The following is a 25,426-nucleotide window of genomic DNA, read 5'->3' as shown; positions in this document are numbered from 1 at the left end:
CCAATATTGATGGCATCTGTTTAAAAATATATATCTTACAGAGAATTCCCTGGCAGTTCAGTGGTTAAGACTTGGCACTTTCACTGTCAAGAACACAGGTTTAGTCCGTTTGAGAAACTAAAATCCCATAAACTGCGTGGTGCAGCCAAAAAATATATACAATTTTAAAAATCAATAAAGATATACATCTTTTGACAAACACCATCAAGTCAATGTATTTCTGTGATTCATTTTCTATTTAGCACCAACATGTTCCAACTTATTTTCCATTTTAAATTTTATTTTACTGAAAACTTCAGCTGCTTAGTCTTTTCTATAAGGTTTTTTTTTTTAATTTTTATTTTTACTTTATTTTGCTTTACAATACTGTATTGGTTTTGCCATACATTGACATGAATCTGCCACGGGTATACATGAGTTCCCAATCCTGAACCCCCCTCCCACCCCTCTATAAGGTTTTTTTTTTTTGAATTATTACTTGTAATTTTATCACAATAAGAGTAACATATATAACATGAATAAGATGTAAATAGCAAAGTTGCTATATGTGATAACATTGCATATACAGAGAAATCTCAGCATTTTCGGTTTTGGTTACTTTTCATTTCTATGCCAACTGAAAGACGTATAATTAAGTGGAAGAATTTAGAATATCTGCATTTTTTCCCTCTATCATTCTATTATATACATATATACACACACAATTATATATGGTAAAATACACATAATATAAAATTTAGTTTTAGCCATTTTTTAAAATTGAAGTATAACTGACCTACAACTGTACGTTGTTCCAGCTGCACAACATATTGATTTAATGTTCTAACTCATTACAAAACAATCGCCACCATTTCAACCATTTTTAAGTGTACAGCTCAGTGGCATTAAGTACGTTCATTTTGCTATGCAACCATCGCCACCATCCATCTCCAGAACATTTTCTTTCATCTTCCTCAACCGAAACTTCATCTATTAACAATTTCTGTAGGATTTTGTAACAAAAGTTTAAATGCATGGATTAGCTTTTGGCTGTATCAAATTTTATCAAAACCAGCTTCTACCATTTCGAGCCTTTGACCTCCTATGTCTGGGGTCCATTTTTTAACAACTAAATTTTTAAATATTTATTTTACTTATGTATTTTGTTGCGCCAGGTCTTAGCTGTGGCATGTAGGATCTTTCAGTTGTGTCTTTAGGATCTAGTTCCCTGACCAAGGATTGAACCTGGGCCCCCTGCACTGGGAGTGTGGAGTCTGAGCCACTGGACCACCAGGGAAATTCCACTTTTTGGTGAAGCCCTGGGATGTTATCTTTGGGACTAACACTTTGGCCAGATTAGCCCTGGTGGCTGAGTAGTAAAGAATCTGCCTGCCAATGCAGGAGACATGGGTTTGATCCCTGATCCAGGAATCCCACATGCTGTGGAAAAGCTAAGCCCATGCGCCACAGCCATTGAGCTCTGGATGCTCAGGAGCCACAGCTACTGAGCTCATAGTACAAGGAATAATCATGTACCCTTTACTCAGATATTGTTTACATTTTGCCAATGTGTATTATCATTCTCACTGTCTTTTCTCTCTCTCTATAACACACACACACATAACATACTCATATACACACATATGTATATATTTTTTAATCTGAGCCATTTATTGAGATTTTCTTGAGGCATGGCTGATTTACAATATTATATACATTAACTTTCATGTATACAAACATAGTGACTTACAATTTTTAAACATTATACTCCATATATAGTTGTTATACTGGCTATTTTCCCTGTGCTGTACAACAAATCCTTGTAGCTTATTTGGGTTTCTATTTTATTTATTTACTTATTTTTGGCTCTGCTGGGTCTTCGTGGCAGTGCAGGCTTCTCTCTAGTGGTGGAAAGCCGGGGCGACTCTCCAGCGGTGGCATGAGGGCCTCTCGCTGCAGTGGTCTCTCTTGCGGAGCACAGGCTCTACGCTGGGCAGGCTTCTGTAGCTGTGGCTCCCGGGCTCCAGAGCACAGGCTCGATGGCTGTGGTGCACGGGCTTAGCTTTTCCACAGCATGTGGGATCTTCCTGGATCAGAGATCAAACCCATGTCTCCTGCAATGGCAGGCAGATTCTTTACCACTCAGCCACCAGGGCTAATCTGGCCAAAGTGTTAGTCCCAAAGTTAACATCCCAGGGCTTTCTGGGATGAAGCCAGACGTCAGGTGGAGCCCAAGACCGAGCAGACATGAAAAAGTGGAGCAAAAAAAAAAAAGGGACAAGGACTTCCCTTAACCACTGGGCAGTCCAGTGGTTAAGACTCCACACTCCCAGTGCGGGGGCTTTTGTGGTTCAATCCCTGGTCTGGGGACTGAGATCCCACATGCCGTGTGGTTTGGCAAAACAAAAACAAAAAAAGGGACAAAAACTGGTTTAGAGAGCTCTTTCTCTTCGTGTTGGTTGCAAATTGTCATTTCTGCTTCACCTTCTCAGCTAGAGGGGTGGCTCTGGGCGACACACACGGCTTGGACCTGGGCCAGACCTTCTCTGGAGCCCACTTGATCCAGGCGGGAGGAGGGCCATGGAGATTTGTACTCAGGTTCAGAGCAGCATGAAGAATGGATTCTGGCGGTGGGGGTGGGGAGAGTGAACCAACAGAGGCGCTCCTGGGCTCGGGTAGAGCTGAGGCCAGCGGGAGAGGGAAGCAGTGGGAGTCCCGGAGAAGCTTCCCAGTCGGGATACATGCTGGCGGTGGCAGGGTTCAGGTGTCATCAGGACTCCTGGAAGATTGTTTTCAAAATAATCTGCAGCAGGAAGGAAAAAATACAATAGCTCTGGAGTTGGAGAGGCTCTCGGGAGGATCTCTTGGGAAGGAATTTGATTAAAGAAACAGGCTGCCTTTGTGGTCACAGAAATGTAACTTAAATGAGCTCCTTTCCGTCTCTCATTTGAAATGTTTCCATGAACCAAACATACACTTCCCTCCGGCTTGCTGCCTGTTTCTGTATGAACCATGAGATAAGAATGGCTTGACGTTTTTAAACGGTTGGGGAAAAGAATCGAAACAAGGATATTTTTTGTGACATGTAAAAGTTACATAACACTCATCTTTCTGCATCCATAAATAGTTTTATTGGAGCATGTGTGTGCTAAGTCTCTTCAGTTGTGTCTGACTCTTTGCGACCCGGTGGACTGTAGCCCGCCAGGCTCCTCCATGGGATTCTCCAGTCAAGAATACTAGAGCGGGTTGCATTTCCTCCTCCAGGGGATCTTTCCAACCCAGGGATCCAACCTGGATCTCCTATGTCTCCTGCTTTGGCAGGCAGATTCCCTACCACTGAGCCACCAGGGAAGCCCATGAGGCAGCTTTTGAGTAGCAACGGCAAGAGTTGGGTAGTTTTGTCAGAGACCATATGGCTTCCCAAATCTAAAATATTTATTAGGTTTTTTAAAAACAGATGTCATTTATGGCTAAGGTGGCTCAGTGTTAAAGAACCCGCCTGCCAATGCAGGCGATGCCTGTTGGATCCCTGGGTTTGGAAGATCCCCTGGTCAGACCCAACCAAGCACATATGTGTACATATTTATGAATGCTTGTTTTTTCCCTCAGTTAAAAAATAAATACAAGGGATGTGTCCCTGGTGGTCCAGTGGCTCAGACTCCAGGCTCCCAATGCAGGGAGCATGGTGTTCGATCACTGGCTGGGGAACTAAGATTCCACATGCTACACAGCGTGGCCAAATAAATAAATTAAATTAATTAAGGAACTAAAAAGCCTCGATGAAAGTGAAAGAGGTGAGTGAAAAAGTTGCCTTAAAGCTCAACATTCAGAAAACAAAGATCATGGCATCCGGTCCCATCACTTCATGGGAAATAGATGGGGAAACAGTGGAAACAGTGTCAGACTTTATTTTGGGGGGCTCCAAAATCATTGCAGATGGTGACTGCAGCCATGAAATTAAAAGACGCTTACTCCTTGGAAGAAAAGTTATGACCAACCTAGACAGTATATTCAAAAGCAGAGACATTACTTTGCCGACTAAGGTCCGTCTAGTCAAGGCTATGGTTTTTCCTGTGGTCATGTTATGGATGTAAGAGTTGGATTGTGAAGAAGGCTGAGTGTCAAAGAATTGATGCGTTTGAACTGTGGTGTTGGAGAAGACTCTTGAGAGTCCCTTGGACTGCAAGGAGATCCAACCAGTCCATTCTGAAGGAGATCAGCCCTGGGATTTTTTTGGAAGGACTGATGCTAAAGCTGAAGCTCCAGTACTTTGGCCACCTCATGCGAAGAGTTGACTCATTGGAAAAGACTCTGATGCTGGGAGAGATTGGGGGCAGGAGGAGAAGGGGACGACTAAGGATGAGATGGCTGGATGGCATCATGGACTCGATGGACATGAGTCTGAGTGAACTCCAGGAGTTGGTGATGGACAGGGAGGCCTGGCGTGCTGCCATTTATGGGGTCGCAAAGAGTCGGACACGACTGAGCGACTGAACTGAACTGAACTGAACTGATTTTAAAAAGTAACACACGTTCATGGTAGAAAATATGGAAATGGATTTTTCTTTTAAAGCACTTGTGATACCACTGGTAAATGGTTTTTTTCAGATGCATATACATCATGCCTCTAAGGGTCTGGCTGTGTAAGTGTCATAAAACTAGGGAGATGCTAGGTTAGTTATTTTTTGTGTTTTTGCTCTTACTTTTGAATCAATTTAACACATCCTAAGAAGTTTTCACAAACTTCAATCTATTACCTGATTATATCAGAATTTAACCTCATTAGATATTTAGGTTGTTTCCAAGTTTTGAACATTAATAAAGCTGTAGAGACTATCTTTCAGTGTTTCTCTGATTACCCTGAAAACAAATTCCAAGCATCAGAATTACTGGGTCAGCAGACTTGCATCCATTTTGCCAAGCTGTACCCCAGAAACATCAAGTCGACATGTGTTTCCACCAGAAGGACCAAGGAAGCCTCCCCTACTTCACCACATTCTCATCAGCACTGGACATAATTATACTAGAACATTTCCATCGAGAGGTGGGAGAGGACTCGTTTTCAGTCACATTTTTATGATCAATGTGAAGTGAAAGTGAAAGTCGCTCAGTTGTGTCCGACTCTTTGCAACCCCATGGACTATACAGTCCGTGGAATTCTCCAGGCCAGAATACTGGAGTGGGTAGCCTTTCCCTTCTCCAGGGGATATTTCCAACCCAGGGATTGAACCCAGGTCTCCTGCTTTGCAGGTGGATTCTTTACCAGCTGAGCCACAAGGGAAGCCCTATGATCAATAGTACATTTTAATCTTCTACCATGTCTCAGATCAGTTCAGTTCAGTTCAGTCACTCAGTCGTGTCCGACTCTTTGCGACCCCATGAATCGCAGCATGCCAGGCCTCCCTGTCCATCACCATCTCCCGGAGTTCACTCAGACTCACGTCCATCGAGTCCATGATGCCATCCAGCCATCTCATCCTCGGTCGTCCCCTTCTCCTCCTGCCCTCAATCTCTCCCAGCATCAGAGTTTTTTCCGATGAGTCAACTCTTCGCATGAGGTGGCCAAAGTACTGGAGCTTCAGCTTTAGCATCATTCCTTCCAAAGAAATCCCAGGGTTGATCTCCTTCAGAATGGACTGGTTGGATCTCCTTGCAGTCCAAGGGACTCTCAAGAGTCTTCTCCAACACCACAGTTCAAAAGCATCAATTCTTTGACGCTCAGCCTTCTTCACAATCCAACTCTCACATCCATACATGACCACAGGAAAAACCATAGCCTTGACTAGACGGACCTTAGTCGGCAAAGTAATGTCTCTGCTTTTGAATATACTGTCTAGGTTGGTCATAACTTTTCTTCCAAGGAGTAAGCGTCTTTTAATTTCATGGCTGCAGTCACCATCTGCAGTGATTTTGGAGCCCCCCAAAATAAAGTCTGACACTGTTTCCACTGTTTCCCCATCTATTTCCCATGAAGTGATGGGACCGGATGCCATGATCTTAGTTTTCTAAACGTTGAGCTTTAAGCCAACTTTTTCACTCACCTCTTTCACTTTCATCAAGAGGCTTTTTAGCTCCTCTTCACTTTCTGCCATAAGGGTGGTGTCATCTGCATATCTGAGGTTATTGATATTTCTCCCAGCAATCTTGATTCCAGCTTGTGTCTATATTTTTAAATTATCACTAATTATTTGTCCATTTTTTTCTATTTATTTCTGTTCTTAAAGAGGAATAAGACCTGCTCTTATTATACTTAATAAGAAGTATGTAAAATAAATAAGCTACAAGGTTATATTGTACACTGCATGGAATACAGCCAATATTTTATAACTTTCAATGGAAAATAAGCTATATAAAAATATTGTATCACTATGCTACACATACTATTGCAAATCACCTAATTTCAGTTAAAAAAAGAAAAAGAACCATTTTATTGATTTGAAGGACTTCCCTGGTGGCTCAGTGGTAAAGAATCCACCTGCTAATGCAGGAGACATGGATTCGATCCCTGGGTAGGGAAGATCTCCTGGAGAAGGAAAATGGCCACCCACTTCAGTATTTTTGCCTGGGAAATCCCATGGACAGAGAAGCCTGGTGGGCTACAGTTTAAGGGGTTGCAAAAGAGCTGGACATGACTTGGCGACTAAACAGCAACTGATTTGAAAGTGCTCTTCGTGTGGTAAAGATATTAACTATGTTAATTAAAACTGAATGCTATAGGGAGTTCTCTGGCACTCCAGTGGTTAGGACTCTGGACTTTCACTTTGGAGGGCCAGAGTTCAATCACTGGTTGGGGAACTAAGATCCCAAAGCAGCCAAACAAAACCAAACAAAACCAAAAATCTGAATGCTATAAAAGTCCTATTGTGGTGGCAGCTAATCAGGGCTGGAGGGAGGGGGAATTGGAGGAAGGTGGTGAAAGGTACAAACTTTCAGTTACAAGATAAATTATAAGATAAATAAGCACTAGGGCTATGATGCACAATGTGATAAATTTAATTAACACTGCTGTATGTTATATATGCAAGTTGTTAACAGAATAAATCCTAAGAATTCTCATTACAAGGCAAAATTTTTCTTTTTCTTTTCTTTTGTATCTATGAGACGGTAGATGTTCATGAAAACTATCACGGTTCATTTCATGATGTTTGTAAGTCAAATCATTATGCTGTAGCCTTAAACTTATACAGCTCTGTATACAACTCAATAAAACTGGAGGGAAAAAGTAAATATTAAAAAAGTAAAGCTAAGCAGGTACCCACTTTCTGAGAAAAGGAAAAGAGAAAGTAGTAACTGTATATTTTCTGGCATGGAAAATATTTTCCCCAATCTATCCTTTGACTTTTTAAAATAATTTTTAAAATTGACGTGTAGGTGATTTACAATGTTTCAGGTATATAGCAAAGTGATTAAGTTATATATATATATATACTCTTTTTCAAGTTCTTTTCCATTATAGATTATTACAAAATACTGAATATAGTTCCCTCTGCTACACAGTAGTAGGTCCTTGCTGTTTATTTTACATGTCTGTTAATTCCAAATCCCTAATTTATCCCCCTCCTTCCCTTTTGGTAACTGTAAGTTTGCTTTCTTGTCTGTGAGTTATTTTGGTCTTGTAAATAAATTCACCTGTATTCTTTTTTAAGATTCCACATATAAGTGAAATCATATGATATGTGTCTTTGACCTCACTTAGTATAATAATCTCTGGGTCCATTTATATTGCTGCAAAAGGCATTATATCATTCTTTTTATGGCTGAGTAAAATTCCAGTGTTTGTGTGTTTTTGTATAAAACACATCTTCTTTATCCATTCATCTATGAGTGGACACTTAAGCAATTATAAATAGTGCTGCTATGAACATTGGGATGAATATATCTTTTCAAATTAGAGTTTTGACTTTTCTGGACAAAACAAAAATTCCAGTCCTGGACATAAATCAGGAGGGGAATTGTTGCATTGCTGGATCATATGGTAACTCTAATTTTAGTTTTTTAAGGAAACTCCATGTGGTTCTCCATAGTGGCTGCACCAATTTACATTCCATCAACAGTGTAGAAGGGTTCCTTTTTATCCTTAGACTTTTTTATTATTATCCTTACACTTTTAAAAGGGTTCACCACATTAAATTTGTACTAAACATTCATGTGGTCAAATCCATCCAACCTATCCCCATGGAGCTGGCGTTGTGTCTGTGCTTACACATGAGCAGGCTAATACTTCTCATACTTGCCTGGCCCCATGAAGATCCCATTGGTGTGCTCAGGACCAGCCTCTGCAGATCACCTGGGGCTGTTTCAGAGGGAGGTGAAGTTCAGGAAGCAAGAGTGGCCCTCCATCCTTATTGTCAGGTCCCCTGGATGCCAGGATGCCAAAGAACCAGCAAGGGGACTCCCTGTACCCTCTGCCTGCCCACTCTGCCTCACATGTAAGAGCTATGCCAAGACACATTCTGTCCACAGTGAAGGGATGCACCCTACCTGGGTGAGCACGTAGTCCTCCTGGGTTAGGTTCCAAAGGATTTCAAAGTGGTCCATATCGTGGAGCTCTTCAAAGGAGGCTTTCCACCCTCCGTGGCACAAGGTCTGTGTAAGAGAAATGAGGGAAGAGGAACATGAGGCCCGTTGGCGGGGAGGGCAGTGAAGGTGGAGAAGGGCTCTTGCACCTGCTTACCAGGTGCTCACTAAGTATTTGTTGAAAAAATGACTGGGATCATAGGGTCCATTTGGGTGAAATAAACAGGAAGATAATAAGACTGGACAACCCTCAACCTCGAGCCAAAAGAGGGGTGCTTGGGGTACCTGATAAAACTCCCTGGACTGTCGGTGGAATTCAGGGCTGTCGTGTTGGCCCACAGTCACCAGGATGCGGTAGGCTGGATAGCCGGGCTGGGTGGGGGCCATCTCCAGGTGCCACAGCGGGCTGTTTCTCTGAGCATCCTCCCTGGTATGGAGGTAGGTGTGGTCAGAACAGAGAAAGCCTTTGCTGCAGCCCTGTCCCTCCTCACTGGCTGCAGGCCAGCTGAGGGGGATGAGGGGACAAGGGACTTACAGGGTTGGGAGGAGGGGGGCATTCTCAGAGGTGTGCATGATGGGCTCCAGGTCGTAGACCCCACTCAGCAGGAAGAAGCCTGTGAAGGTAAAGAACAGTCACTGAGCCAGGCTGCAGGTGGGGCCAAGGCCCCACCCAGACTGGGCCTCTTGTAAGCACTGGATGGGGCAAGATGGGGCCAGCCTGCCTTCAGGGCCAGAGGGGCAAGACAAGGGAAGGGGCAGAGAAGAAGCAAAGCAGGCCCTGCTCCCTGGGCCCAAAGCCCCCAGGTCAAGCTGCTCACAGCTGTTGAGATTTCAAGCAACTGGTATAGACCCTCAGGCCCATCAAGGCAGGGTGAAGGCTGCCTAGTCAGACTCATTCCCCGTGGAAACCTTTGAGGTTGGGTGTGACTCCATGCTTGGTCCAGTTGGCCAGGAGCATCATGGCAGCGAGGTGGGCCCCAGCAGAGTGTCCACACAGGTAAATTCCCCTTCAGTGGGTCAGAGCAGAGAGCAGGGTTTGCCTTCAGTGTAATCAAAGCAACAGGGCAGTATATCAAGGGGTCCCCATTTGCCTTCTGCTCAAAGCCAGAGGGGATGGCTGGGCTGCATCCAAGGAGGTGAATCCACTGTCTTCCCACCCAGTCTGACAAAAGGAAAATTTGCAGTGATACCCACTGGTTGCCTGGATACTGCTTCTGGACAAACACGATGCTCTGGGTCACCTGGTCTACCATCTGGTCCAGGGTGCCTGTGCAGAAGGCAGGAGCTGTGTCAGGCTCCATCAGGGGCTCTCTCCCCTCCAAATCCCAATGGCCCTTGTACCTGCAAGACCACCCTCATTACCTCTGGGGGCAATGTCATAAGCCACTATCACCACGGCCACTCCCTGTGCTGTCAGTGGGTTGACCATGAAGGCTGATGTGTCTTTACTGCAGAAGGAGACAAAGACATAACAACTGGAGGCCACTTGGCCACTAGACTGCTTCAGTGTCTGGTCCACTCAGAGCCCTGCCCCTCTCTGACCCAGGGTGGTAAGCGAAGAAGTGAGGCTCTGTCCTTACCACATCACATGCTAGCTGTGGCGCCCTAGAGACTATATTTAACCTCTAAGCCCGGTTTCTTCCTCTGTAAAATCGGGATAATTATGTTCTTTCTCTTCGGAGGCTGTTTTTGAGAATTGAAGGAGATCAGACATGCAGGGAGCTTCACAAAGCAAAGGGTAAAAATACAATAAATGGAGCATTAAAATGCTGTGGTTGAAGGGCAGTAGATCCTATAACTGGAGAAAGAAATGGCAACGCACGCCAGTGCTCTTGCCTGGAGAATCCCAGGGACGGGGGAGCCTGGTGGGCTGCCGTCTATGGGGTCACACACAGTCGGACACGACTGAAGTGACTTAGCAGCAGATCCTATAATAAGCAACTCCTTAGTATGATCCTAGGGAACCACAGTGTCCGTGAAAGTCTCAAATACCCCTCTGCCTATCTTAGGGTACGCACTGGGGCCAATCCCAGTTTGCCTGGGACTCTCTCTTTTTTTTTACTGCTAAAGGCCCCAACCCCTGGGAAACCACTCAGTTCTGAGCAAAATGGGAAGGTTAGTCACTGTGGTTTTCCATGATTGGAGAGTAGACTGAACATGCTTTTCACTGAATATAGTGGGTTCAACAGTGTCCTTCCTCAAAAGACATGTCCAAATCCTAAACCCTGGTACCTATAATTGTGACCTTATTTGCAATAGGGTCTATGCAGATATGGGCTTCCCAGGTGGTTCAGTGGGTAAAGACTCCACCTGCAATGAAGGAGACTCAGGAGATGTGGGTTCAATCCCTGAGTCAGGAAGACCCCCTGGGGAAGGGCATGGCATCCCACTCCAGTATTCTTGCCTGGAGAACCCCATGAACAGAGGAGCCTGGTGGGCTACAGTCCACAGGGTCACAAAGAGTCAGACATGACTGAAGCGATTGAGCACACGCTATGCAGACATACTTAAGAATCTTGAGATGGGATCATCCTGGATTTAAGATGGGCCCTAAACCCAGTAACTGGTGATGTTGTAATAGAAATGAGAGGAAGGATGGAGATGCAGACACACAAAGACCCTGTGAAGGTGAAAACTCAGTTTGAAGTGACGCAGCCACAAGGTGAGAAAAGCCTGGAGCCCCCAGAAGCTGGAGCCTTTGGAGGGAGCGCAGCCCTGCCCACACCTTGATTTCAGACTTCTGGCCTCCAAAACTGTGAGAGAAGACATTTCTGTCCCAGGAAGCCCCCACGTTTGTAGTAAGTTGTTGCAGCAGTCCCAAGAAAGGAAGAGGCCAGGCAAAGACGAATCTCCTCTTTTCCCCATTCATCCACGTTCCCTGACTCACCTTCCGCTCTGCCAGTATCCTCCGTGAAAAAACACCAGGAAAGGCATAGCTGTAGGAAAAAACAAAGGGTGTGTGGGCCAAGACAGGGCTCCCAGCTGAGATCCAAGGGCAAGCACCAGCCCCCAGTTACCTTCAGATACTGCCTCGGGAAGGTAGATGTCCAATTTCTCTCCTTCGCCGGCTCCGTAGGGAACATCGAGCAGGCTCCTCCTGGTGGCCCGGGCCCTCTTGGTGACTGTCTCCGGAAATGGACAAGTCACTGTCAGTACAACCTCAGGCAGCAGCACGTTCTATTATTATTTTGCCAAAAGCCCCTTTGGGTTGACCAGTTGGCTCCAGCGGTCAGTGCTTCCCCAAGTCCATATGGTAATTGGGCCTGGGATCTGAAGCATTCCCCCAGATGCGTAGTTAAAAAGACATCAGACTGCCCCATCTGAGTGGAGGCAGCACCATCTTTGATGTCTGTCTCTGGTGAGCTGGCAGTTGACCGGCACCATTTCTACCTCGACTCTATTACACGTTTCTTATGTGTGCTACCCTTGGCTACACGCTCCTGGAAGGATAAACTTGTCCAAGTACTTGAAAAAATAATCTTCTAGAAACTAAGATATAAAATCACTTGAAACAGATAATACAACACTATGAATATATAATTGAGTGCCATGATGGCAGAGGTCAGAGTGATGTGAAAATTGGCTTAGGACTGGGGTGGAGAGAAAGGAGGAAAGGGACTGTAAATAAATTAAATATCAAAGGTGAAGGCATAGAGGCGGGAGTGAAACAGAGCAGGACTCTATAGCCCTTGTGCCCCAAGTCATCTGCCTGCCTTTTGCCTGTGGAACATTAGCCAAAGAATAAGTTTAATCAGAGAAGTGAGAAAATGCAGAAACGAAGGAAAACAGTCAGAGAAGACCCAATAATAATAATAATAATAATGTCATAAAACACATGCAAGGACTTTTAGTTCCTTCTCAAGGGCTATAGATTATATTCTGAGCCATATCCTGTGAGCTGTCTTATAGATAAAGCCCCCACCATGTGGAAAAAGTTAACCACAGGATGACCAGACTATAGCCACGATGCAATCTGCCACAATTGTGAGAACTGGCCTCAGAGAAATGGAAACAAACCGATTGTGGAACTGAAGATTAATTGTACCTAAAACAATCAAGACGATGCTGGTCAGACCACTGGTGACCAATTTCAAGATGACTGTCAGAGCTGACTGTGCTGTTTCTCCCTCCGTCTATAAAAACTCTTGCCCCATGATTGTCAGGGGGCAAGTCAGCATTTGAACAGGTGTCTGCCTCGCCCTCGCCTGCTGAGTTGCTGGCATCCAAAATAAAGCAAATTTTCATTTCCAACAACCTGGCCTCTTTATTGGCTTTTGAGAGGCAAGCAGCCAGCTGGGCCCCACTTTCAGGAAGAGGAAGGGACTCTCTATGTTCATGGAATTTCAATGTCCCCCAAAGGCCCCATTTCCATCACTGAAACCCGGGCAGCTCAGCTCCCACCACCTTTGGGTACCGGGGAGTGTAAACTGGTAAGTTCTTCCTGTGGGGCAACTTGGAAATATGTACCAAAGCCCAAGAAAACCATATTCCTTGATGCATAAGAACCTTTTCCATCCATTATTATAAGGAAGTAATCAGAAATAATTTTAAAGACTTGCTTTAAAGACGCTCACACTAATGCTATTTATGACACTAAAACATTTTAGACACAGCCCAAGGAACCTACAACAGAAAACTGGCCAAATACATTACGGTAAGCCCCTTTCTCTCCTTTATTTTTGACCTCAGCATTCATCCATCCTTCATATATTTTTATTTACTGTTACCCTCACTAGACCATAAGCTCTGTGACAACAAGGGCTTTGCTTTGCCCACCTCTGTACAACAGAACCTGCTACATCAAAACCACTTAAAAGAAAATTGTGTAGGGAATTCCCGGCAGTCCAATGGTTAGGACTCTGTGCTTTCACTGCCGACAGCTCGAGTCCAATCCCTGGTCTGGAACTAAGATCCCACAAGTTATACAATGAATAAATATTTCAATACACAGTGTTGGGTCAACTGAATGGGAAAAAAACTTTTTTGATCCCTATCTCATACCATATCAGATCAGTTCCAGATGGACTACAGCTTTAAATATAAGAGCAAAGACAATAAACCTTTTATTATGTTGCTTTTTAGTGATATGTTTTTAAATATTTATTTTTATTTATTTGGCATCACACTTATGATAATAACTTGAAATGTATTTTTCAAAAATATTTTTTATTTGTTTTATTTTTGGCTGTGCTGGGCCTTCATTGCTGCACACAGGCTTTCTTTCTCTAGATGTGGCAGGGATCTCTAGATCCTTCACTGTGGTACACGGGTCATGGCTTCTCTTGTTGCAGACCACAGGCTCTAGACGCAAGAGCTTCAGCAGTTTCGGTGTGTGGCCTAAGTAGTTTTGGTCCTTGGGCTTAGTTGCTTCGTGGCATGTGGGATGTTCCAGGACCAGGGATCGAACCGGTGTCCCCAGCATTGCAAGGTGGGTCCTTTTTTTTGTTTGTTTACTTTGACACAAAAGTAGGATTTATTGGTGGACATGAGTAAAGAAGAGACAGCGCCAAGCCTCTCATGAGTGCAGGGCCCACCATTTGTCCAAGGGAACAGGATCAGGGATGTTTTTGACCCCACAGCCATCTGGCATGAACTGTTACTCTGCTTCCATGTTTTCAAATTTATCCAAATTAAACTTGGCAAATTCCCACTTCTGGTGGCCAGGGAACTTGAACTTGGCCCTGTGCAGGGCCTCAGTCACATGCTCCTTGTTCTGCAGCTCGGGGAGGATGGACACATCTTGTTGATGTGGATGACATGGAAGGGGTGGTGCCCCACTTGGATGTCAAAACCATCTTTGCCCTGTTTTCACCATGGACTTGGCACAAACCCGGGCAGCCTCCAGGGCTTTGGAGGAGAGTTGCTCACACTCGTCTGACACCATGTGGGCACAGAGTGAGAACCCATCCACTTTTGCCTTCTTCTGCCCCAGGTCAAAGATGCAGATCTTAGCACCAGGGATACCCTGGCAGAAGTCAGACTTTGGGTTCAGTTTGTTCTGACAATACCAGTCACACCGGGTGGGGCGGCAACCCATGGTGAGACTAGGGTCTTAAATGGGGTGCCGAAGGGAAAGAGCGAGGCGGATTCTTAATCACTGGACCACCAGGGAAGCCCTAACTTGAACTGTCTTTTAAGAATGTCACCATATTTTGTAAACTGTGTTGAAAATTAGACGGGGAGGTACCTGTGAAAGTTATGAGCTATCTGAGCATTAAGTGAGATGCCATTACTTTCTCTTTTGAAGAAACAATCCAATTATAAAAATATACAACAGCCATTTCCATGAAATACCCCTGACAAGGTGACTGTCACTATTAATATGGATATGGAATCTCTCTCTTCTAAATCCAAATGGCAGCGTATGAAATGCATTTCTCCCTGTTTCACTTAATATTTCTTGGAGAGCTTTCCTAATCAGTACATAGACAGCTTCCTCATTCTTTTCTTTCTTTTTTAATAAATAGGTAACTTGCTATTCGGTCCTATGGCTGCACATTAATTTATTTAACCGGTCATGCCAGTTTTTAGGCCAAAGCAAACCTCACCAGATCATCAGGAAAGTCTCTTGGTTCCCTCTCTGTTTATCCTGAATCCTGAATTTTCTCCCTGCCCCCACTGAGACCACCCTGGATCCCCCTCCCTTCTCCCCCGTTTTCACCAGGGCTCCCTGCAGCCCTGCAGGTGTGAGCCAAGTATAACTTGCATCACATCCCATTGATCTGAGGTTCCTGTCAGTTGCTGGGGCTGCCCTAACAAAATGTCATACATACACCCAGGGGCTTCGACAACAAGACATTTATTTCTCGAAGTTCTGGACCCTGGAAGGGAGGATCAAGGTGCCGGCAGGGGAGGTGTCTGGTGAGGGTCCTCCCTGGGATGGCTGGGGGCTCCCGTGGCCTCTTTGGGTTTGGGAGCAGCTCTCCCTTTCTCTAGGGAGACGAACCCTCTGTGTCTCTTCAAACAATCCTACTGGATCAGGACTCCATCCTTCCGACCTCATTTAATTTTTTTCTTCCTTAGAGGCCCCCCTCTCTAAACACAGCCCCACTAGGAGCTAGGACTTCAACGTGTGAGTTTTTTAATAATAATAATAATTATTTTTTAAATATTTATTTGGCTGCATCAGGTCTCAGCTGCAGCACTCAGGCTTAGTTGCTCCTCGGCACATGGGACCTTAGTTCTCCAACCAGGGAGCGAACCTGCGTTGCCTGTATTGGAAGGCAGATTCTTAACCATTGGACCACCAGGGAAGTCCAAGTAATTATTCTAATGGAAGACAGTTTTTTCTCCTTTTCTTTTCTTCGGCTGAGCTGTGCAGCATATCTTAGTTCCCCAACCAGGAGTCAAACCCATGCCCCTTCAGTGGAAGCTTGGAGTCTTAACCACTGGACCTCCAGGGAAGTCCCTTCAACACATGAATTTTTCAGTCCATGACAGCCCCACACTCCCTCCCCAAAGCCCCAGAGCTCCCCTGCTCACCTTCCCTGAGAGGTCTGCCAACCACCTTCCCTCCAGGTATGAAGGTGTTTGTTCTGGACAAGCTACTCATACCGCAGGGTCAGCAAAGGGGAGCAATTTAATTAACACAAGAGTTCTGGAAGTACACATGGACCCAGCAGATTTATGTTGTGCCAAAACGAAGAAAAAGATAATGAAACGTATGCTCTAAGTTGAAGAGCAATTAAAACCAAGCAGCTGTCAAGATTCGTTGTCACGCATTAAAAAAAGTCTCCCTCTGATATTAAAAAACCCAACTGAGCCTGACAGAGAGAAACTGCCTCTCTCCAGGAGGTGGCGTGATGGGCTGATGGCAGGCAGCTGGGTGCAGGGACAGAGACTAGGGTGACTCACTGTCTCCCCCCAGGGCCTGAATACTGCCAGCCCTCCAGGCGCTGCATCTACAGGCCGGGACACAGCGGGGCTTCAACAAGACGCTCCAGGATAAGCCCAATTACAAACTTCCTTTTTTGAGAAAGCAAAAATTCATTTTCTATTGCTCACAGTCCAAAGTGTCACAGCTCGGACGGAGAGAAACTGCAGGTCTCCGGACCCAACTGAGCACCGTGTGAGAGCAATTAGGAGAGGCAGGGGCCAGAATCCCTAGAGACTAATGCAGGCATGGGGCGGGGAGACCCATCAGATGGTGTCAGAAAGCTGAAGATCAAGGGTTTATCAGGTGCTGTGGGAGCAATTTAAGAAGCGGTTAGGGTCCACCAGCCTTCTTTTTTTTTTTTTTAAGTTATGCTCTATTTTTATTTATTTATTTTCTGTACACCCTTTTTTTTTTTTGGCCTGATCACACAGTATGTGAGATCTTAGTTTCCTGACCAGGGATTGAACCTGTGCCCCCTGCGTTGGAAGCATGGCGCCTTAACCACACGACCATCAGGGAAGTCCCCTCATCTAGCTTCAGAACTATTTCCTCTCAGTCTTTTAATTCACTTAGAAAACAAATATTTATATAAGCAGCGATCTTGTGTCCATTTTGGAATTTTGCAGTGATAAAATAGGAAAAAAAATATCCCAAGCATGTGTGGCTTACTCCTTAAAGAGGGGGACAAGCAGTTATAAATGTCAGGTAGCAACATGTTCTATAAAAATGAGCCAGATCTGAAAAGACTACACACTGTGTGATTCCAACTATTCTGGGAGAAGTAAAACAATGGAAACAGTGAAAAGATCAGTGGCTTCTGGGGGCTGGGGTGCGTGGGAGGGAGGGATGAATAGTCAAATACAGGATTTTGAAGTCTGTCTGTGAACACAAATAGGGAGGGAATATCTGGCAGGACCAGTGGACAAGCTGGAGAAGCTCTGGGAGGTTGTGGGGTAGGGGGGTTTCTGGGGTTCAGTCATGTTTAGTTCAAAGTCAGAGAAAATGCAACTTTCCTTCTGATTCTCCACATGTGGGATCTTAGTTCCTCAACCAGGGATCAAACTGAGGCCCCTGCAGTGGAAGCCTGTGATCTTAACCACTGGACTGCCAAAGAAGTCCCAACCATTTTAAAGTGAACAAGTCAAAATTGACGGTGTTATTAAAAAGAAAAAAGTGAACGATTCAGTGGCACTTAGCACATTCACAATGTTTTGCAACCATCACCTCTATCTAGTTCCTAAACATTTTTTTTTCAGGGGTTCCCTGGTGGCTCAGTGGTAAAAGAATCTGCCTGCCAATGCAGGAGATGCAAGCTCAATCCCTGGGTCCAGGAGATTCCCTGGAGAAGAAAATGGCAACCGTCTCCAGTATTCTTGCCTGAGAAATCCTACGGACAGAGGAGTCTGGTGGACTACAGTCCACGGGGTTGCAAAGAGTCAGACATGACTTAGCAACTAAACAACAACAAAACATTTTTTTTTTCATCTCAGAAGAATACCCATTAAGCAGCCCCTGTAATCACAGCTTTGCGTCTGTACAGATTACCCTGTTCTGGATGCTTTGCATAAATGGAATCGTACATGTAAATAATAATCATACATATAAATGTGATCTTTTGTGCCTGGCTTCTTTCAGTGAGCACTGTGTTTCAGGGTCCATCATGTTCTAGAATGGATCAGTAGTTCATTCCTTTACTGTGCCCAAAATAATTCCATTGCGTGGACATATCACACTTTGTTTATCCTTTCATCTGTGGATGAATTTGGACTTTTCCTACCTTTTGGCAATTGTGAATAATGCTGCTATGAACATGTGTGTACATGTATTTGAGTACTTATTTTCAATTATTTGGGGTTAGAATTTTTAAACTGAACTACTGTTGACATTGCATTACATTAGTTTCAGGTGTAGGACACAGTGATTCCACATTTCATAGATTATAGTCCATTTAAAGTTATTACAAAATAACGGCTAAATTTCCCTCTGCTGTACAACAATATATCCTTGTTTCTTATCTATTTTACACATAGTATTTTCTATCTCTTCTAGAAAGAATTTTTAACACTGTTCCTACTATCAAAAAAAAAAAAAAAATTGCAGGGAGCTACCTTGTGGTCCATTGGTTAGGACTTGTAGATTTCACCGCCATGGCCCTGAGTTTAATTCTTGGTCAGGTAACTAAGATCCTGCAAGCCATGCAGCTCAGCCAAAAAAAAAAAAAAAAAAAACCCCACAACAAACCAGGATTGCACACTATTAATACAGAACACTTTCTTCCAGGAGAAAATAAAAAGAGACTAGAAGAAACCACATTACAATGTGAACAATGGGTGGCAGAATTATTGATGGTTTTATTTTCCAAAATCCTTTTCAGTAAGCAAATGCTCCTTTTGTAATCAGAAAACAATTGTTGCCTAAAAATGGCCAGCCTCAGTGCAGGGCGGGGCTATTACAATGTGGTCTGTGAACACTGGGTGCCTCATAGTGTTTGCTACGGGTCCATGACGAACTAAGTAAAAAGCTGTCTGCAAACATTTATATATTAATATATGCAGTTTGGCAGAATGGCTGTTTCTATTGAAATTAGGGCTAAGAAATTTGGGCTTTCAAACAACTTGTACATGAATGCTCATAGCCGCACTTTTCACAATCGCCAGAAGTGGGAAATAGCCCAAATGTCCATCAGCGGATGAACGGATAAACAAAACGTGGTCCATCCACACGACGGAAAATTATTCGTCCATAAATAGGAATGAAGCCTGGGCAGGCTATAACAAGGACGGACCTCCAAAACCTTGTGCTAAGCGAAAGCGGCCAGACACAAAAGATCAAATCTTGTAGGATTCCATTTATAGGAAACATCCAGAATAGAAAAATCCACAGAGATAGAAAGCAGTCATTTGTTGCCAGGGCCTGCCTAACGGGTTAGGGAAGTGTCCTTTCAGAGTGATGAAAAATGCTTTGGAACCAGAGGAAATGGTGGTACAACAACTTGAATACTGAATACTGCTGACTTGTACACGGTAAAATGGTTAAAATGGTACATTTTAAGTTATGTGTATCCTATCACAGTTAAACAAAAGTGGGCCTGTATTTTGTGTGCCTTTGTCTTTTTCCTTTGGGTTTATCTGGTGGAAAGGAAAAAGAGCCAACTCAGCCTTAAAAGGCAGGAGGATCCCTCGAGGAAGCTGTCAATCACGAGGCCCCACCCACACCGCTGGTGATTGGCTCTCCTAGGGCGAGGCGTGGCTTGAGGGACAGGGAGTTTGGAAATGTGCCCCCAGCCCGGTTACACACACACCTTATTTAGTTCCTTGTACAATGTATTTTTGAGATTAGTTTCTTGTACAATGAGAAACGTGCGGCTGGAAGAAGCACAAGCTGGAATCAAGATTGCCGGGAGAAATATCAATAACCTCAGATATGCAGATGACACCACCCTTATGGCAGAAAGTGAAGAGGAACTAAAAAGCCTCCTGATGAAAGAGAAAGAGAGTGAAAAAGTTGGCTTAAAGCTCAACATTCAGAAAACGAAGATCATGGCATCTGGTCCCATCACTTCATGGGAAACAGATGAGGAAACAGTGGAAACAGTGGCTGACTTTATTTTTCTGGGCTCCAAAATCACTGCAGATGGTGACTGCAGCCATGAAATTAAAAGACGCTTACTCAGTCTTGGAAGGAAAGTTATGATCAACCTAGATAGTATATTCAAAAGCAGAGACATTACTTTGCCAACAAAGGTCCGTCTAGTCAAGGCTATGGTTTTTCCTGTGGTCATGTATGGATGTGAGAGTTGGACTGTGAAGAAAGCTGAGCACCAAAGAACTGATGCTTTTGAACTGTGGTGTTGGAGAAGACTCTTGAGAGTCCCTTGGACTGCAAGGAGATCCAATCAGTCCATTCTAAAGGAGATCAGTCCTGGCTGTTCTTTGGAAGGACTGATGCTGAAGCTGAAACTCCAATACTTTGGCCACCTGATGTGAAGAGTTGACTCATTGGAAAAGACTCTGATGCTGGGAAGGACTGGGGGTAGGAGGAGAAGGGGACGACAGAGGATGAGATGGCTGGATGGCAACACCGACTCGACGGACCTTAGTTTGAGTGAACTCCAGGAGTTGGTGACGGACAGGGAGGCCTGGCGTGCTGCAGTCCATGGGGTTGCAAAGAGCCGACGAGACTGAGCGACTGAATTGAACTGAACTGAAATTTACTGCTATGCTCACTGCTTCCACTTCTGTAAAGTGGCCTGCTTATTGATGCTCACTACCTCTGCTTCTGTGAACCGGCCTGCTTACCGCTTCAACCAAACTGCATAGGCTGGAAAGTCACTAGGACCCGGAAGCCCACGTCATATAAAAGATATCCAGAACAAAGCCCGGGCGCTCAGACCCTGGAGGCGACTCTGCTGAGCCCGCACCGGTGCTGAATAAACCCTGCTGTTCTGCATCTCCCAATGTCATTAATCTCTTTCAGTCGCCAAGGCTTCTAAAACATTTTTACTGAGAGTCTTATTAAACAAATTTAATAGCTACTGGTAGAGGACACAGTTCTTCCAACTTCCCTCTGCCTGTGTTCACCTAACCTGGGAGAGGCCAAGGGAGAACAAACATCACCCACTACTCATTGGAAGAGAACAGTGCCCACTGCCAAGTTACTGGTGGAAGATGTTAGGATGGAGTAGATCAAAAGAAAAACAATGTCCTTCTTTCTGGTGCAAAAAAGGAAAAGAGAGTTTACCTCCCTCCCTTTTCTTGGAGAATTTATTTTTAGGAGACATCATCATAAATCCTGTCTCTACCCCTTTGGGAATGCATGTAAATATTTTTTAAAGCTAAATGAGTCTCTTGCCAGTTTTCCAACTCAGGAATGTTTTTCTCAAAGACCTGGGAGCTCTTTGGGTTTTTATTGATGTGGACCATTTTTAAAGTTTTTTATTGAATTTTTTTACAGTACTGTTTTTTGACTGTGAGACATGTGGGCTCCCTGACCAGGGATCAAACATGCACCCCCTGAATTGGAGGATGAAGTCTTAACCATCAGACTGCCAGGGGAGTCCTTGGGAGCTATCTCTTTGAAACGTATTATCAGCAAGATAATCTATGGGAGGGCAGGACCCTAATTTCAATACCCATCCAGCTACAAGTTGCAAAGCCATTTTTTGTCATAAAGCTATGGGGATTTTTTGTTTTCCTCTGCATAATGACAATTTGCAAACTTAGATGGCCAGCCTAATGACTAGGTGGATTTAGGAGGGACTAGGGTAGCAGATGGGCTTCCCACCTGCAATGTGGGAGACCTGGGTTCCATCCCTGGGTTGGGAAGATCCCCTGGAGGAGGGCATGGCAACCCACTCCAGTATTCTTGCCTGGGAAATCCCACGGATAGAGGAGCCTGGTGGGCTACAGTCCCAAAGAGTAAGCGACTGAACAACGACAACAATGCGGTGGGGCCTTTGGGAGGAAATCAGGTGTAGCTGAGGTCATGAGGATGGAGCCCTTGTGGTGGGATTAGTGGCCTTATAAGAAGAAAGGTGAGCATTTCCTTCTCTTCTTTCTGCCATGTGAGGATGCAGGGGGAAGAGGTCTATCTGCAAGCCAAGAAGAGACCCTCACCAGGGGACCAAATGAGCTGGCACCTTGACCTTGGACTTCTCAGCCTCCAGCACTGGGAGAAAGAGATTCCTATAGTTTAAGCCACCCAGCCCGTGGCATTTTGTTATGCAACCTGAGCTGACCAATACAAAGACAGATAATATGTAAACGCAGTATTTTTTAAAATCAAAATTTATGCCAAAGAAGTTGATGATGAACAAAATGTCAACATTTCCAACAGCAACAGGCTCCACCCCTTGCATGCATGGCTCTTCTCACTCCCCTGGCCTGAATGCCCCATCATTACACTCACCTTCTTCACCAATGCAATGGGGCAGATGCACTGGCGGCACCTCTAGGCCAGCTGGAGCATCGAAAACAGGAAGGGAGGTGGGATGTGAATGTCAAGCTGTCCACAGGGCTTCTCAGGAGGGATGGCTAAACACAGTCTCCGAGGGCTTACTTTGGAGTCTCAGAGTCTCTTCTTCGCCCTTGCTTCTTATGAGAGACGCCCTTTCTCTAAAGGGTCAGCTCTTTTGTTCCCTCAAGACAATCATGGTAGACAAACAGGTTTGCTACCTGCTCAGATAGGTGTCACTGCGCACTCAAATAAATACTGAGTCTATAGAGACATATTTGGTGCAGAGCTAGGCATGGTAGGGAACTCTGAAGAGCCCAGGACACAGCTCCAGCTTTATCAGGAGAGGGAAGGTGCTGAAATGTGCTGGAATAAACCCCCACTAGCCTATCCCTCCAGCTGGGTTATCTCAGTGTAGAGAACATCAATCCCGGGAGCTCCATCTGGCCTGCTGGAACAAAGTGCATTTGCCAACCTCCAACTTTCTGACTTGCAGGAGAGGCTGGCTGCTTCCTCACCCACACATTCCCTGTGGAACCTGCCTGCTCGACCCAGCTGAAAAGGTGGCAGCACACACTCTGGAGACCCAGGACTGGGGTGGGAATCAACCTTGAGACTTCACTAGCTTACAGAGTCCCAAGCCCTGATTTCATTAAAAAAAAAAAAAAAAAAAAAAAGCTTCTTGGATTTGGAAAATAGCAACAACATTCCACTTTCAGCAGCTGAGTGGGAGACCTTCCTTTTTTCACTACTTCCCTGGGCCACTGTAGCCTTAAGGCCTGGGCATAGCTGGCTGGTTGGCTGATCAGGCAGGGATGTGGAGCACAGTCTCTGAGCCTCCCTCCCCCTGGCAGTCCTGCAGCCAGGGCTCCCCAAGCAGATGAGATGCCTGGACTTTGGGAACTGTCTGGAGAGGCTGGGGCTATGAGGCTCCTCCTCCCTGCCCCAGCATCTTGATACCCACTGCCACATGCTAAAGTCCACCCAAAGTGGCCACAGAGAGGTCCCCCAGTACCTTCGTTTCCTATCTGTGAATAGGTCCTCATGGCCTCCTCTGCTCCCAGTCGGACAACCCATCTGCTGGGGGAGTACTGGTTATCCAGCTCCTGCGGGACACAGACACAAGGTTCCGTAAGACCTCTGACCTCCATGCAGACCCTGCCCCCGCCCCTCCACGTGCCTGGATGCTCCTCTCTGCCTGGGGTGGCCCCTTCCCTGATATCTCTCATAGATGCCCTCAGCTTCTTTCAAGCTCCTCCAGCCTCCAGCCTGGCAACCCAGGCCCCACTCCCCCGCCCCCCACTAATTAACTAGGTGTTTCAGATACAACAGAAACAAGATTGCAAGTGCTGTCAGACACTTGCAGTGAGGGCAGTGGCCTTGCTTTTAACCAGAGGAACAGCCTTAGAGGGAAATGAGGACCCATTAAGGTGTCCCAGTGAATGCCGCCATGGGCACCACTTCTACAGCAGCTAAGATCACAGGAAGCCAGATTGCTGGGGTGGTCGCTGCAGAGAAAGTGACGTGAAGCTGATCTTCCCTGACAGGACACAAATCTGACCAAAGGTCACAGCACAATCAGTGGCCCAGAGGTGAAGAGAAAGGAATCAAAGGTCAGATGATTGGAAATGTTGACCAGCCTCAATTGCTGAAACACAGAGGAAGGGGGGCTGGAAGGTGGAGGGTCTTGGATGTCAAGCTAAGATGTTCAGACTTAATCAGAAAGTAATAAGGAACAAGGTTTTGGAGAAAGCACTCAGACACACAACAACAACCACAAAACAAAAAATGGGCAAAGGCTGGACAGGGAAATTTGAAGACAGGGTGGCCTCATGGAAAGGTCTTAGGCTCTATAGTCAGATGTGCTGAGTGCCATCCAAACTCCAACACTTGCAGGCTCTTCTACCCTGGGCAACTTTCTTACAGTCAGTTCTGTCATCTGTATAATGAGCAAAACAATAGTACTTCACTTCATGTACATATCCTGTAGCTTTCAGCCCGGTTAGGCTGTACACCTGGTGAGGCTGAAAGCTATAAGGCATGTGGGTTTCCTCCCTGTCCCACTGAACAGGGCTCTTGGCCAGTGGTGTTTCGATCTGTACCATCTGTGCCCATAGGATGTTTGCAGCCATACCTGGCACACTCTATGATTGCTATCGTCATCTTTATTGCTATTATTTACTTATAAGAATGGTAATGCAATGGGTTCTGAGTGTGCTCTCATATTGTAGGGGTTTGTGTGAGAAAGAGAAAGACAAGAGAGAGACGGAGAGACACACACGCACACACATAGAGGATGGAATTTCTTGGGGGCAGTATCCATAACTGTCATCACATTCTTAGACGTGTCCATGATCTGAGAAAGAACTGCTGCTTAAAATGCGGGAAAACTAGTCAGGAAATTATAATTGAATGATAATCATAAGGATTGCTTTGTATATGTGGTTTCTTTCTTTTCTAATGGAAGAGAGAGAAAGAGTGGCTTTATTTCCGTGCCAGGCAAAGGGGGAACACAGTAGGGAGCACCTCAAGAACTGCGCCCCACACATGGGGTTTCTAACCCTCACGACCATCCTGCAGGAATACCAGCCTTTCTGCTTCCTTCAGGTCTGGCACATTCTCTGCACATTGCATAACCTCAGATTAAGGTTAGGAACTTCGGCCCCAACCTCCTCTGGGTTTATAAATATTAACATAGCCAGGGCTTCCATATTCTACCCTTAAAATCAGGCTAGCAAAAGCCTGTCTGTGGAGAAAAGTAAAATAAATCACAGTGCTAAAGCTTTGGGGACCTGCTACACAGTACCAACAGCCCCCACAGGAATGATTCTAAACTTTTCTCTCAATTCTCATGTAATGTCTGAGCTACACTCCTCAGCCCCAGCCTCTCTCCCTGTGATTCTCCTACCTCTTTAGACATCCTCTTCCAGGGAGCCTCGTGCCTGCGATTTCCACTGGAGACGTCCATCCCCACTTTGTACCACCAGACGCGCACGCGCGCGCCCCCCCGCCTTTTTATAACAGGTGGGCAGGGCTCCGACCAGGCCCCGCCCCTGATGAGCTACGCCCACCTCACTGGTGACAGACCAGGCCCCACCCCGG

The 25,426-nt window shown here is 45.2% G+C and overlaps 1 protein-coding gene and 1 pseudogene across 4 annotated transcripts; both read right to left on the bottom strand.

Annotated features, from left to right (window-relative positions):
- Window positions 1–1,623: 1,623 nt before the first annotated feature.
- Window positions 1,624–25,335, bottom strand: AFMID (arylformamidase). Of its 4 annotated transcripts, XM_040244734.1 has the most exons (11): window positions 25,233–25,335; window positions 23,340–23,430; window positions 11,514–11,618; window positions 11,384–11,432; window positions 9,859–9,944; window positions 9,691–9,763; window positions 9,406–9,503; window positions 9,032–9,110; window positions 8,782–8,923; window positions 8,461–8,565; window positions 1,624–2,782 (listed from the first exon to the last, which is right to left on the bottom strand). In XM_040244734.1, exons 1-11 carry the CDS (start codon window positions 25,290–25,292, stop codon window positions 2,750–2,752), a joined length of 921 nt encoding a protein of 306 aa, XP_040100668.1. In that variant the 5' UTR covers window positions 25,293–25,335; the 3' UTR covers window positions 1,624–2,749. The 4 variants fall into 4 exon arrangements, 3 of the variants coding, with proteins under 3 accessions (XP_040100668.1, XP_040100670.1, XP_040100669.1); XM_040244735.1 differs by lacking the exons at window positions 1,624–2,782; window positions 8,782–8,923 and having other exon boundaries at window positions 8,462–8,565; XR_005721752.1 differs by lacking the exon at window positions 1,624–2,782 and having other exon boundaries at window positions 8,484–8,565; window positions 9,315–9,763.
- LOC120866826 lies at window positions 13,881–15,748 on the bottom strand (annotated as a pseudogene).
- Window positions 25,336–25,426: the final 91 nt, after the last annotated feature.

The sequence above is a fragment of the Oryx dammah genome, unplaced genomic scaffold (genome assembly GCF_014754425.2).
Source record: "Oryx dammah isolate SB20612 unplaced genomic scaffold, SCBI_Odam_1.1 HiC_scaffold_8, whole genome shotgun sequence".
Classification (NCBI taxonomy): Eukaryota; Metazoa; Chordata; class Mammalia; order Artiodactyla; family Bovidae; genus Oryx; species Oryx dammah.
The sequence above is the reverse complement of the archived record's forward strand: the minus strand, read 5'-3'. Positions and strand labels throughout refer to the sequence as shown.